The 12,847-nt window shown below is 32.5% G+C and overlaps 3 protein-coding genes across 3 annotated transcripts; 2 read left to right on the top strand and 1 right to left on the bottom strand.

The window, feature by feature from the left end:
* Positions 1 to 144: 144 nt before the first annotated feature.
* LOC128155386 (electron transfer flavoprotein subunit beta-like) lies at positions 145 to 3,195 on the top strand. The gene is made up of 7 exons (XM_052817076.1): positions 145 to 285; positions 467 to 625; positions 1,272 to 1,430; positions 1,549 to 1,611; positions 1,970 to 2,128; positions 2,398 to 2,594; positions 2,956 to 3,195. The coding sequence occupies exons 1-6, from the start codon at positions 229 to 231 to the stop codon at positions 2,566 to 2,568; spliced, it is 768 nt and encodes a 255-aa protein (XP_052673036.1). The 5' UTR covers positions 145 to 228; the 3' UTR covers positions 2,569 to 2,594; positions 2,956 to 3,195.
* A 403-nt stretch (positions 3,196 to 3,598) lies between these two features.
* LOC128155388 (delta(14)-sterol reductase TM7SF2-like) lies at positions 3,599 to 7,530 on the bottom strand. Its single transcript, XM_052817078.1, has 8 exons — positions 7,481 to 7,530; positions 6,178 to 6,278; positions 5,801 to 5,987; positions 5,444 to 5,638; positions 4,935 to 5,324; positions 4,757 to 4,837; positions 4,474 to 4,596; positions 3,599 to 3,856 (listed from the first exon to the last, which is right to left on the bottom strand). Exons 1-8 carry the CDS (start codon positions 7,491 to 7,493, stop codon positions 3,696 to 3,698), a joined length of 1,251 nt encoding a protein of 416 aa, XP_052673038.1. The 5' UTR covers positions 7,494 to 7,530; the 3' UTR covers positions 3,599 to 3,695.
* Positions 7,531 to 9,830: 2,300 nt separating this feature from the next.
* On the top strand, positions 9,831 to 12,764 carry LOC128155333 (E3 ubiquitin-protein ligase XIAP-like). The gene is made up of 5 exons (XM_052816986.1): positions 9,831 to 10,726; positions 10,994 to 11,166; positions 11,261 to 11,366; positions 11,459 to 11,617; positions 12,290 to 12,764. The coding sequence occupies exons 1-5, from the start codon at positions 9,973 to 9,975 to the stop codon at positions 12,484 to 12,486; spliced, it is 1,389 nt and encodes a 462-aa protein (XP_052672946.1). The 5' UTR covers positions 9,831 to 9,972; the 3' UTR covers positions 12,487 to 12,764.
* Positions 12,765 to 12,847: the final 83 nt, after the last annotated feature.

Here is a 12,847-nt window from a genome sequence, read left to right as displayed (position 1 = left end):
TTTATTATTTGCTGAATAAAACAATTACTCTGTAACAAACTTTGATGTGATGTATATCAAATGAAGAAAATTTTGACTGATTTATATAAAACAAACAGTTCTTTCCTTGTAAAAATTTAAAATACCGAATGCACAGAGATATAAAAAGGACGACATATAAATATCGAATGGTACTCCCGCAAGTCCAAAGGTGAACAACCGTGTCCAACAAAACAACCGAAACACACAATGTCAGGGTTTAGAATATTAGTTGGTTGCAAACGTGTAATTGATTATGCTGTCAAGGTAAGTGTTGCAATATCTTCTTTTATTTTATTCGCAATTTGGTTTGCAAATATACTCGAGATGAAACATAATTTTATTTCATTCCGAAATTCCTCGGGTTAAATTTTGTTAACATTAATTTTACTTACGTAAATTTTTATAAACATTTATTAATTTAACCTTTTGTGTGTTACTTTTGTAGGTCCGTGTTAAGCCAGATAAAACTGGAGTAGTGACTGAAGGGGTGAAACACAGCATGAATCCGTTCGACGAAATCGCTGTGGAAGAAGCAGTCAGAATGAAGGAGAAAAAGCTGGCCTCTGAAATTGTTGCAGTGTCTTGTGGTCCTCAACAATGTCAAGTAATAAACAAAGCTAACATAGATTTCTACCCATTTGCATTGGTTAAACAATGAAACCATTTCACACATTTCTGCTCCCTGCTTTAATTCTTTTTTTTGTATATAACCTTTTGGTGACAATGGTCCTTAAAGCATGTAAAAGGATGGAATGAGACAAGGATTCCTTAAAACACTTATAAACCTTTTAATTGATTCATGTATTCACTGCAACCAGTAAAATTATATTCAAAATGTCTCAAAGTGAGAATCAGGCTTGGTCTTCCAGAGGGTCACCATGCAGAACAATTCTGATTAGACTTCTCAATTTTTTTATAGGAGCATTTCTTTTTCATATCTCCCTCTTTTGCCTGTGTCACAATTTTGCTTTTTTTTTATCAGTTGGTTTACTCTGTTTATAGTACTATTGATTGTGTATGTGTCTAACATTCTATCAAGATGTTTATACTAAAGTGACCAAAGTTTGAAGGGCATACATGTATATCTGAATCTGGAAAAGTAATATGTTCAAGATATTTTTTCTGAGGGGCCTAGTGCAAATTACTATGTTTATAAAATATGTTAAAGATTATTCTCCTTGGTACCTATTGCAATTGTTCAATATATATAAAAGGTATTGTAAGTTTTGAAATATTCATTTCCATTTTAGGAGACTTTAAGAACAGCTCTTGCCATGGGTGTGGACAGGGCTATTCATGTGATTACAGAACCAAAAGAATATGAATCAATGCAGCCCATTCATGTCTCTAAAATCCTCTCAAAGATAGCCACAGAGGAGAAGGCAGATCTCGTGATAGTGGGCAAACAGGTGAGTGAGTCTCTGACTTACTATGTATGCAAAATAGGCAAATAAAATAGGAGGTTCTCGAATTCATGAATTGTATTGTGGCAGCTAGTACAAAAGTATTTGTGAAATACAATTTCAGGCCATTGATGATGACTGTAACCAGACAGGACAAATGACGGCATCTCTGTTGGACTGGCCTCAGGTAAAGAGCTTCAATCATTTTGGTATTTTGTACTTTGTAATAACCTGTACATGTAGTATTATTGTTGGTCAATAAACCCTTTCATTTATACTTGTCATACATGCAAGGTAAATTGCGTGGTTTTATAAATGTAAATGTTTAAAACTGTTCATTAATTGCAATTAGAAATACATGTTTTGGACTTATGATTAAAAGTTAAGATTTCTTGTTTTTACTTACAGAGTGCATGTATTAGAATTATTTCATTGCATGATTGTACCGATATGTGTTTTATGTATATTTACTCCAGTTAATATTAATATTAACATGAGCATGTGCAGAGAAGTCTTACTGTTTATAATGTTTATCATATCCACAGGCAACCTTTGCGTCTAAAATAGAGAAATCAAATGGAGATCTATCAGTCATGAGGGAAATTGATGGTGGACTGGAAACAATAAAAGTGAAAGTACCAGCTGTACTTACTTCTGATTTACGACTAAATGAACCTAGATATGCAACACTGCCTAATATTATGGTAGGTTTTTAATCTACAATACCGATTAGACCCAACTTAACAGAAACCAACTAGACCCCAAATTAACCCTGGGTTTACACTCAGGGTCTGCTCGGGGTTTACTCGGGGTTTGCTAGACCCAGAGTTTTTAATAATAATTTTCCATGTTTAATGATTAGTTTCTTTTTTCAGAATAACAAATTTGTGCAATGACAAGTGCTTTTTTTTTAAACTGTCATTAAGTAAATTTTACATATATCACATACATGTATACATATGTGATTTTTCAGAAAGCTAAGAAAAAGCCATTAGTCACGAAGAAACCATCTGATTATGGAGTGGACATCACACCCCGACAGGAAGTTGTCAGTGTGGAAGATCCCCCTGTCAGACAGGCGGGACAAAAGGTGGAGTCTGTGGAGGAACTGGTCACGAAACTGAAAGAGGCGGGGCTTGTGTGATACTGTCCAGCGAATCAAATTCAAAGGTATTCAGAGCAGATTGTCTAGAATTTTAATTAAATAATTAAAATTATTTGTAGTTTAAGGGTCTAACCAGTCAAACAAGTGGTAATATTTTAAAAGCATTGATGCTCTAGTATATGTAGGATTAAAATATCACTGAAGAAATTGCAATTTTAGGGAGTAACTTAATTTTCTATAAATTTTTTGCATTACAAGTTCAAAAATGTACCAGCCATATATAAACATTGGATTAATGTGTCAGTAGTCTGACTCTATGTCAAATGTGGGTAACAAACTAAATTTTGATTATATGTAATGTGGAATAAGATAAATGATTTAGACGAATGCAAGTGATTTTGGAAAATCATGTATTATTCATTTCAGGTAGAAAAGTGATGTAGAATGGAATAAGCAGATTAATGGACCAATGATATTTAAATGGATATTTATACGATAATGTCACTGAAAAAATATGATACACCAGTTCACTGAAGGTGCATGCATAATATCAAAACGGTCAAAATCAAGGCATTACGTGGCATTTATTTATGAGAAAAATTGAGTTAAATCAGAATGGGTGTACTTGTTATGAAAATTTTGATTGAATTAAAACTGAAATATAAATTTATTTTGTTTGTTATTTTGTCAAATGTAAATTTAGTGTATGTTATATGTATACCAATATTGGGGAATGATATACATGTTTATAATATATTTAGTAATTTCAAAAGGAAATAGACAGCGATTTATATAGAAACTTGCGGGACTGAAATCTACAAGTTCAACTTCAGCCAGTTTAAAAACGTCATATCTGCAAATGTGCATCATTCCTTTAACTTTTAAAAACTGCTTTCAGATGAATTGTTAAGTTTCTTAAAAATCAATTTTAGTTTAAATGCATATTAGAATTTTTTTTATTATACTGTATTGCTCATTGATTGGATTTTTAAAAGTACTTTTGGAACGGTATTGAAAAAATATTTCCATTACCATGGCAAATATTTACTCTAAATAGTACAGGATCATGATCCTTTAACTGCTTATTTATTTTTCTCCTTTAAAAAAATTACAGTACGAGCATATATTTTCATGTAATGTCCCTGTCTTTTTCACTGGTACTCCGTTCAGTAAATGAAGGGTATGATTTTATATTTGACAATCTGACAATATTTGTCCCAATCCTTGCCGTATTTTTCCCGGCATCCCTCGCTATCCCGGTTCTCTCTGTCAATCAGCAGCATCACAAGGAACAGAAATCCCAAATACGGCATGAAGTGCTGAAAACCTGTCGTAGAAACAACAACATATGCATTAAGCAGTAAGAATGTATTAAAGGATTTTTTCTTCATTTTTCTTATTTATATCTTATTCCATAAAATTACAACAAATTTAGCATAAAGATTTTTTTTAAATCGAATCGATAACAAATACAAATGAAGAAATAAGCATGATTTAGGTTAGTACTTTCGTACACGTTTATATACCGCAAAGCATTAAATGTACTAGATAACTCGTATTCCTATAAATGCATTAGTTGAATGCATGAATACACTGTCCAAAAGTTTAGTCCTTTGGCCGGATTCCCACACACTAGTTTTTGTCATGAAAAAAAAGATAATTCTTGCCATCTCCAATGTACAAAATGTAGTTTTAATTGTCTCAAAATATATTTTAAAAAATTAAAACAGCAGAAAATTCATCACAGGAAAGCAAAGTGATAGCAAAAGGAGGAGGAGTATTGAATTTCTGTTTTCACATTTGATTAACCCCGCAAAGAAAATGTTCTTCAAGGTGTGGATTGCACTATTCTTTACGACGCGTTATAAAAAGTCAGTAAATCGTAAAAAGAATAACATTTACTAAAATTTTGACCGCCTTATTCTACACGAAATCAATACTTGCCTGTACATAAAGCATAACTCAGAGAAATTAAGAGATCGCCCAGATAATTAGGATGTCTGCACAACCCCCACCATCCGGTTATCAGCAGCCGCTTTCCTGATTCTGTCGGCATAGTTTTTAAGTCTGTTTAGGGGAACGAGAAAGAATGTACAAAAATCAATATTTATTTATGAGTCATATTTAAATATAATATAATAATAAATGACTTGCACATTTTCACTCATCATGATATTAAATAATTAGTACGCAGATTGCAAGTGTCCATTGCAAGAATTACACGTACATGCTAATGCTGGATCGTCTGGATTCTGTCTGAATTTGTTTTTCTCCAAATTACTGGCTCTGTAAATCCAGTATCCAGTTCCTTTTACAAAATAAGACGAAAATTAATGGACGATTATTGGACGTTTGAAAAATTTTTGCTGGAAGTAGGTTTCATTGTAAAATATAATTACATGTACCATAAATGATGAATATTCCCAGAAGCGTAATCCAAGATGACGTGTACCCAGTTGTGGCCACGTATCTAGTTTGTGTGCAAAATGTGAAAGGAATCATGAGAAACTGCATGCTAATGTTGAACCCAAGACCTTCATGTACAATATCACGTGACACGAGTATTCCCTCTTCAAACCAAAAGTAGTCTATGACGTAAAATAGCTGTGTGATTACCAAAAGAACCAAGTTGGATGGAACTTCGTTTTTGCCCTCAGAAAACGCTAGGATTAAACTGGCAAAGTTCATCAGCATCCATCCAATTATGCCGCTCCGAAACATTACGTACTTCAAATCCAGAGAACCAAGACGAGGATTCAACTCCCTACCGATGAACCAGTCGTAAAATGAATGGCCTTCACAGAAAATGTAAGACAAGTAAAGGCCATGTTAAATGGACTCTATGTGACTTTATCATAGATTATTATAATCTGATAAATGATGTTTCTTAAAATTCATTTAATGGGGCAAACACCTGTGTTCCCTCTTGGATTTAGTCTCCAATCCTCAATATAGTCGGCCAAGTGGTACAATACACTGCTCAGTACCAAACAGGTTAGAATCCCAGCTGTCAGTAGCTGCAGCATACTATTTATGACCACGTTGATTGGAAAACCAAGAAAGAAAGCGACAATGAGACCTAATAGGTTTACGTCCAATGCAAATAAAGCTGCAAGAAAAAAGTTTAAGATTTATTTCGAAACATACAGTATACGAGTACTTGGAAGCGCCTCCTAAGATAAACGTAGCTAAAGTAGCCAATTTTGTGCATTATTAAAGTTCTTAATGACGCAAATACAATTATTTTATTCGATATTTAGACTTAACTTACCATTTAGTTGATACTCTAGTTTACGGCCCTCTTTTAGCACAGGTCCATAAGCTGATTTTCCAATTGGTAAACTATACAGCACAAGCTGTATACCAAACCAAGCCAACAGGCCTAGTAAACTTGACAGACTAACCCACTGACGAATGTCCCAGTTTATTTTATGCATTTGGAAGAGATCCCATTCACCCTAAAACATTTTTATATCGATAAAATAAGTTTTTCTCGAGTTTGATTTGCAAGCTTGGTATAATTATATACGTTCGATGTATTAAAATTGGAGAAATGTTATCATAAATAAAAAAAAAAAGAATCTTTATTACGGTTTAAATAATCAATTTGTGCAAACCACAAGCGTATTACAAATACAAACATCTTACAGAGACATTTTTCTCTGCATTGAGGTAGGTCAGAACGATGAAGAAGAGAGACAGGGCCGCTGCCCCCGCCGGACCCCCCATTTCAAAGCGCTTCCTCTCATCTAAAAACATACATGTAATATTTCATTGGTCACATCCAAGCTGTGCAAATACTATAGTTGTCAATGTGCAGTAAAAGGGAGAGAAACACAACACAGTTCTTATTATTTTTCGTTATAGAAGACGAAGATGACTGAGGTTTCACTCTCTGAAATTCTTTATTTGTTATTTCTACATTTTGTATCGGGAAGGTTTTTTTTTTAATCCTAATTACTATAGTCTGTCCCAAGTTATTGCTTCCATCGCTTTTTGATGATTTTTAATAAAATTACACATACCTGTGAAAGAAATACAGTTGAAATCGTTAAAAGGGAATATATCCAAGATATCTTCATTGAACAATTATCCCTTTTCACTCAGAAAAATTCACAGGAACGAAAACAGATTCCTTACGGAGATTTATAATGGGGAATGTTTACATCTTTTCATTCGGAACACACTCGGAATACATCGCGCAATTTTTTTAACGTTATCATCCGGGCTTATTAATGGCTGTTGCATTGCAAAATCTCCGTAGACTTTCAATTTCGGGATGTGTATTTAAACTGGAAGCGGTAGAGGGGGCGTTTCAAAACAAATAATCTGGACATTTTTTATATTAGTGGATGAACATAGTTTGAGCACAAAGGTATTTACTATTATTGAAATATCAAGCAAAAAGTGGTGGAAGCAAAAACTCGGGACAGAGTATAGTAGAACTTATAGTAGAACGATTTAGAACGATACAATACTAATATGAATATTTAATCATACATAGCTTTCCGTAGCAACATTTCTGATTTGACCAACTAGCAAACATACCAAAATCTCATGCCTGGCAAAGATTTTTATGAATAAATCGGCAAATTTATTGAGTTTTATTTTAATTTTATAAAATAATGTAAAATTGATTATGCCTAAGTTATATTAATATGCAATGCATAAATGAACAATACACTGAACTTGTCAAACCATATTTGATCCTCTTAGATCGTACAGATTTAGCCTGGAATGTCATAGCGACACTTTATTTCACTTATCAGCTGAATATTTTCAGGCCAGTACTATTTACCACTACATTACAAAATTTTACCAATCTACCCCATTCGTTAAGAGAGACTTCCATATTTTGTATTATATATTCACGGTTTGTGGATCTATTTATAGATTGTAAAATGTATATAGGTGCACAGAATGAGCACATCCATAAGGGAAATATTCTTACCTTGAGATGGCATTTTTTGGTCGGTTTTATCTTTGTTGAGCTTAGGACAGATAAAGTGCTAAAAGTCACAACGACAATAATCAAAGTACTGAGAGCACTTTAATGCTAAAAGCATGATGCTCAGTAGTTGTTGAAATTAGGCATTCTAAAAAGATTGCAATGAAAGTCAAAGGTTGTGTAAAGTTTGATGAAACGTTGCTGGATTGGGTTACCCATTTGTTACCCAACCGTATATTCAACATCAGTCCATTAGAATTTGAAAATGGTCGAAATAATTTTGCTTGCTACCATCAAACCTGCTCAAGCAACCCAAAAAGTATTAACATGTATTTACATGTACATGTATTCGATTTTTGATTATTTCTCAGTAAAACTGGCTATAAATGATAAATACTCAATTTTAGTGTTTGTTTGTTTTTTATCTTTTTTGTGATTTTACAAAAAGAAAAATAGATCAAAGAAAGATTCTAGTATAGAAAGCTTTTTGTCGTCATTTTTTTCTTCTGAACAAATATCTGGCTTCGGAAAAATAAAGTGCAAAATTTGTTTGGCACTATTCTCAGATATCATTGTAGATACTACAACAATTGTGTTAGAGCATGTGCTTTTGTTGATTTGCCGAACTTTATCTTCAAAAGGTCAACTTTGTGATATATGATTATAACTCTATTTTGACATCGTTCTTCAGGTCAAACATCTCTAAACTTTAAAGAAAAGATCACTACATTATACACTGTAATTCATTTTTATTATCTGTGAATTAGTCCTTTCTTAGACTAAACTTTAATACAAGCAAAGGAGAAAAACAATCTCTAAAGAAAACCATCCTAAATTAACCTCTTTATGAACATCATTATTTTTGTTAATTAGCCCTCCGTTAAGACAAACTTGAAACCAACTTGAATAATTTTGTCTCATTGAATTTTGAGATAAATTTATGTCTTTACGTTTTTAATTTCGTTAAATTCCGATAGTTTTCGTTTTACCTTGTTTATTTCAAGACTGGTTATATCATGCACGAGCGCTTTCGCGCTCAGTAAAAATAGATTTACTGGGGAGTATTCTATTAATGCGACGTTCGTTACAAAGCAGTACAGGTTGTGTCTTTGGTTTTCCCTACCCGCCCTGACCCAAATGTTTTTTGAGATTAACTAATACTAAGTATTTTGCGTTGTCGTTTATTTGTATGTTGAATGGATATGAAATGCGATTTGTAACAAATGCACCAACCCTAAAAAAAATTTGTTTTGTTTTTCAATAAATTAGTCAAGAAAATATTTATTTTTGGAGGAGTGAAACGAGGGAGAAAATAAGTTTTTTTAAAAAGCTGACTGTGGAACGATTTTTTTCCTTTAACCGACGTGTAAATAGTATTTGAACCTCATTCGCCAAGAAACACCTGCTACATTATCAAGTTACATGTTTACCTATAAAGATATAATTTATTATTCGTTCTTTTAATGTTATTACGAGACACAAAAATTACGTAATCTGATTTAAATATATTTTATCGATAATAAAATAGATTGGGTAAATGACCAGACAAGCCTTTTTAACCCCTCTCAAAAATAGAAAGTCAAGAAGTGGAATTACAATACTATTTTGGCTTACAGAGTAATGAACATATTATTGATATTTTGTGTACATAAGGTAAGGAAACATTAAATCTTAACTTTACCATACAGAAATTGAAAAGAACAAGAACTAAAAAAGCTTTAATTTAAATGAAATACAAAAAATGAAATTAATTACGTAACTTGACAATTAAACTTGAGTGACTTCAAACGGAAATTAGACGATGTATCAGTTTAGGGATAATGTTTATTTTAGGTAAATGTTTTTCAGTCAATAGCCTGTAGGAACACTGAAGCGAAAAATTTAAAAGAGTATATAAAAAAAACGGTATACCTTAGTTTCTTGAATAAGGACCAAAAACGTTTGCATGAAAATCAACAACAAAAATTAAATTAAATTTAATTTAATTTAATTTAATTAATTAATTAATTAATTAAATTTAATTTAGTTATGCAACTTATTGATATCCTTTCAAAAGTTATATTTTCTGTTCTTGAGTCGGGACCGACATTTTACATGATTTTTAAAATATAACGTTAGGAATTATTTACGTTATTATAATACCTGTAGACCTCTCGATCATGGTCAATTTTAGTAATTGATTTTTTTAATGCGCATTTTCATGCACTCCAATATCGAAAACATAAAAAAAAAAATCACCTCGTTTACGGAGACAGCTTATACGTGTTTAACATTGACCTTGACTCTAGGTTGTAAAAATATATGCCAATACGGAGTTATCGTGCGTTCTCGCAGTAGTAAACAAACCACCGAGAACTACATCAATCTAGAATTTTCCAAAACATCGACTGGTAAATATATACTCCGCGCTTGAACCTGCCTTTATTCATATCTAGACATGCTGAATTAGGAAGGCCTTGTTTATTTTTAAGAATTGTGTTGCATATTCCAATTCCATGGAGCAGACGACTCCTAAGGACGGATACAACTGCCTAGCAGCCGAACTTCCTCTCTACTATGCAGAATGTGCCAAATATCCAGAAATGAACGTTCCTGATAAAATGAAGTACGAGATCATCAGATATTCTTCTTTCAGTGACTTTAAAAGAAATTGTCCTATCTCACTCATGAAGCTTTCAAGAGCTGGATTTTACTATGATGGAAGCTCAGATTCTGTGACATGTTACCAATGTAACTACGCTTATACTGATATTCAGTCAAGTGATGATCCGATGGAAATCCATTATAAAAATTCACCAAATTGTAATTTTGTAAAAGGAAATTACGATTCAAGCCATTTAGCAACAAGTGTTGTCAGAGAAGAAAGTCATAGTCCAGCAGTTCTAAGGAATACTTATGGTGGACAGTCGGATATCACTGAATCAATCATTAATCAGAGACAACATAATTCCATTGAAAATAGTGCATTAATACAAAACCAACGAAATGGTCAAGGGTCTATTGAGGAAAAGAACAGACCTTCTTCCTCAAGTATTAACTCAACAACACAGGCGTCTGGTCAAAATGTGTGTAAAGGTCGACCGAAAATAACAAGGAAGGCAATATTTGAGGACCTTGGAATATGCATTGAAAAACCTAAGCACCCAAAGTATGCAATACTAACCAACAGGTTGACTTCCTTCAATTCATGGCCAACACCAGGCATTGTCAGTGGAGAGAAATTGTCCAAAGCTGGATTTTTCTACGATGGTACGCTTATTTTCAACAAGTATTTCCCCAGTTGAAATTTTTTGATCAAAGCTTTTTATGTGGTCTTTCCAGAGCAATAAGTTATTCTTTATCAGAAGTTTCAAGATGAGAAGAGATGCAGTAAAAGAGTAAGTGGCTCTCGTTAATTGTATTTGTGTCAATCACTGCATCTATCTTCAATACTAATAGAATTCAAAACGGTAATTTGAAAATGCATTTGAAGTGTGATTAGTCGTAATAAATGGAGTTTTTATTTTCAACCGAAAGGTTCAAAAGATCAAGTTCATTGCTTTTTCTGTGGTGGAGGATTTAAGGATTGGGAAGAAGACGTAGATCCTTGGATTGAGCATGCGCGCTGGTTCCCTAGCTGCTCATTTGTTAAACAGTGCAAAGGAGGCAAATTTATTCAAAAAGTCCAAGCGAAGGAACAAGGGAGAGAGGTAAGTTTAGTTCTCTTTACAATGGCAATCAAACTTAAATACTATAGCATGCTATTTGAGAAAAGGAAATTTAACAGAGTTTTTTTTTTATCAGACACTAAAGGAGGAACATTATAATTCTGCAGCATTTCAAAGTGTCATGGAGATGGGATTCTCAAAAGAAGAAATCAGAAAGGTTTATGAAAAAAGTCTTTATAAAGGTAAATAAAAATCTGTCTGCAATCTGTATTTAAACAATATGGAATTTTCTTTTGATTTTTTAAAAGTTTTCATGGTATGATATCTCTTTCAGGAAGCTGTATTTCTGCTGATCAGCTGCTTGAATTGTTGTGGGGGACAAGCAATATAAACAATAAGCATTATGAAAAAGACTCGAATCCAGAAAGTGACCAAAACAAGGAAAGGGAAGACATCGAAACAAGAGAAAAATTCGACTACTGTAACGAGCAGGGTATGTATGCTGAAAACCGCCTTATATATTCATTTCAAATAATGCCCAACAAAAGAAATAAATGAATATCTATTATTGTTTAATAAATTGCATTGGCATGTTGCGTTACTCCATGTGGGGGAATAATCTGTAATTTCATTTTTTGTTGTATTTTCTTATTTTTGACATGAAAGCCAATTTGTCCTTTTCAAAAATTTAAATGCAGTGAAAGTTCCAGAATAACCAAAAGTGTATATTCTTGATTAATGCTAATATTTATTCCTTGTTTTTTGTTATGTATTTTTCGAACATGTATTTTGTGAGTACATGATGTTTCGCGAATTGCAATTACAAGATAAAAAACCTAATACATGTATCTATTTGTTTACAGACTACGATTTGTTATAACAGATTTTTTTTAAATTATGTGCATCATAAGGAGACACGGTGTTTGAAAAAAGCGAAAATATTGGGGTTTTTTTAAGTTGACATAACATGCAAATATCTTATTTTATGGTGTAAACTAGTCTGTCGAGGGGTCTATCATAGGCAATGATATTTCTACTTTTTGTTTTCGACTGGAAATGTTTGTTCAATAATTCTAACTGGAAAATATTATACTGTTTCGGCAGTAAGTTAATGTTATATTTAAGGTTTAAAAACTCTTTTCTGTATAGAAACCCTTTTCTGTAGGTTACGAAGCTCTAGTTTTAGAACACCAGATGCTATTAGAACAGTCATTATGCAAAGTCTGCAAAGATGATAATGCAACCACCGTGTTTTTGCCTTGTGGTCATATGTGTACGTGCGTGGACTGTGCACCAGCCATGGTAAAGTGTCCAATATGTCAGACATTCGTGAAAGGAACTGTGAAAGCCATTTTAAGTTAAATGTTTGAACTGTAAATTTCATATGTGCCAAACTTTTAATGTATACATTGTCATGTATTTACCAATTGAAAAGATGCAATTGTAAGACAGCAAGTATTTTAACCTGGCAAATTTTGAAAGATTGTAAAGAATATTTTATATTTTTCAAAAAGATTTGATTTTTACGAAAGGACTTGCAAAAAATACACTTTCAATGTTTATTTATTGTATTTATTGTTTTATGTTAATTGCAATATGTTGTTGAATTTACAATAAATTAAAATATGGAAAAAATGAAACATTCTCCTTTGCTCCTTTAACATACAACTTTTTCTAAACATAAAATTATGTTGTTTTTGGAATTGGGTTTTATGCTCTATGT

The sequence above is a fragment of the Crassostrea angulata genome, chromosome 7 (assembly GCF_025612915.1).
Source record: "Crassostrea angulata isolate pt1a10 chromosome 7, ASM2561291v2, whole genome shotgun sequence".
NCBI lineage: Eukaryota > Metazoa > Mollusca > Bivalvia > Ostreida > Ostreidae > Magallana > Magallana angulata.
Note: the sequence above shows the minus strand (reverse complement) of the source record. Positions and strands in the feature narration are given on the sequence as shown.

Excerpts from the sequence above, each read along its gene's own strand:
- LOC128155386 (XM_052817076.1), top strand. The coding sequence starts at position 229 with ATGTCAGGGTTTAGAATATTAGTTGGTTGCAAACGTGTAATTGATTAT. Across the intron at positions 626-1,271 it reads GTGGTCCTCAACAATGTCAA|GAGACTTTAAGAACAGCTCT; the intron begins GTAATAAACAAA and ends TTTCCATTTTAG. Across the intron at positions 1,431-1,548 it reads TCGTGATAGTGGGCAAACAG|GCCATTGATGATGACTGTAA; the intron begins GTGAGTGAGTCT and ends ATACAATTTCAG.
- LOC128155388 (XM_052817078.1), bottom strand. Across the intron at positions 5,639-5,800 it reads ACTAGAGTATCAACTAAATG|CTTTATTTGCATTGGACGTA; the intron begins GTAAGTTAAGTC and ends TTTTTCTTGCAG. Across the intron at positions 5,325-5,443 it reads AAATCCAAGAGGGAACACAG|GCCATTCATTTTACGACTGG; the intron begins GTGTTTGCCCCA and ends TTTTCTGTGAAG.
- LOC128155333 (XM_052816986.1), top strand. The coding sequence starts at position 9,973 with ATGGAGCAGACGACTCCTAAGGACGGATACAACTGCCTAGCAGCCGAA. Across the intron at positions 10,727-10,993 it reads AGCTGGATTTTTCTACGATG|GTTCAAAAGATCAAGTTCAT; the intron begins GTACGCTTATTT and ends TTCAACCGAAAG. Across the intron at positions 11,618-12,289 it reads CGACTACTGTAACGAGCAGG|GTTACGAAGCTCTAGTTTTA; the intron begins GTATGTATGCTG and ends CCTTTTCTGTAG.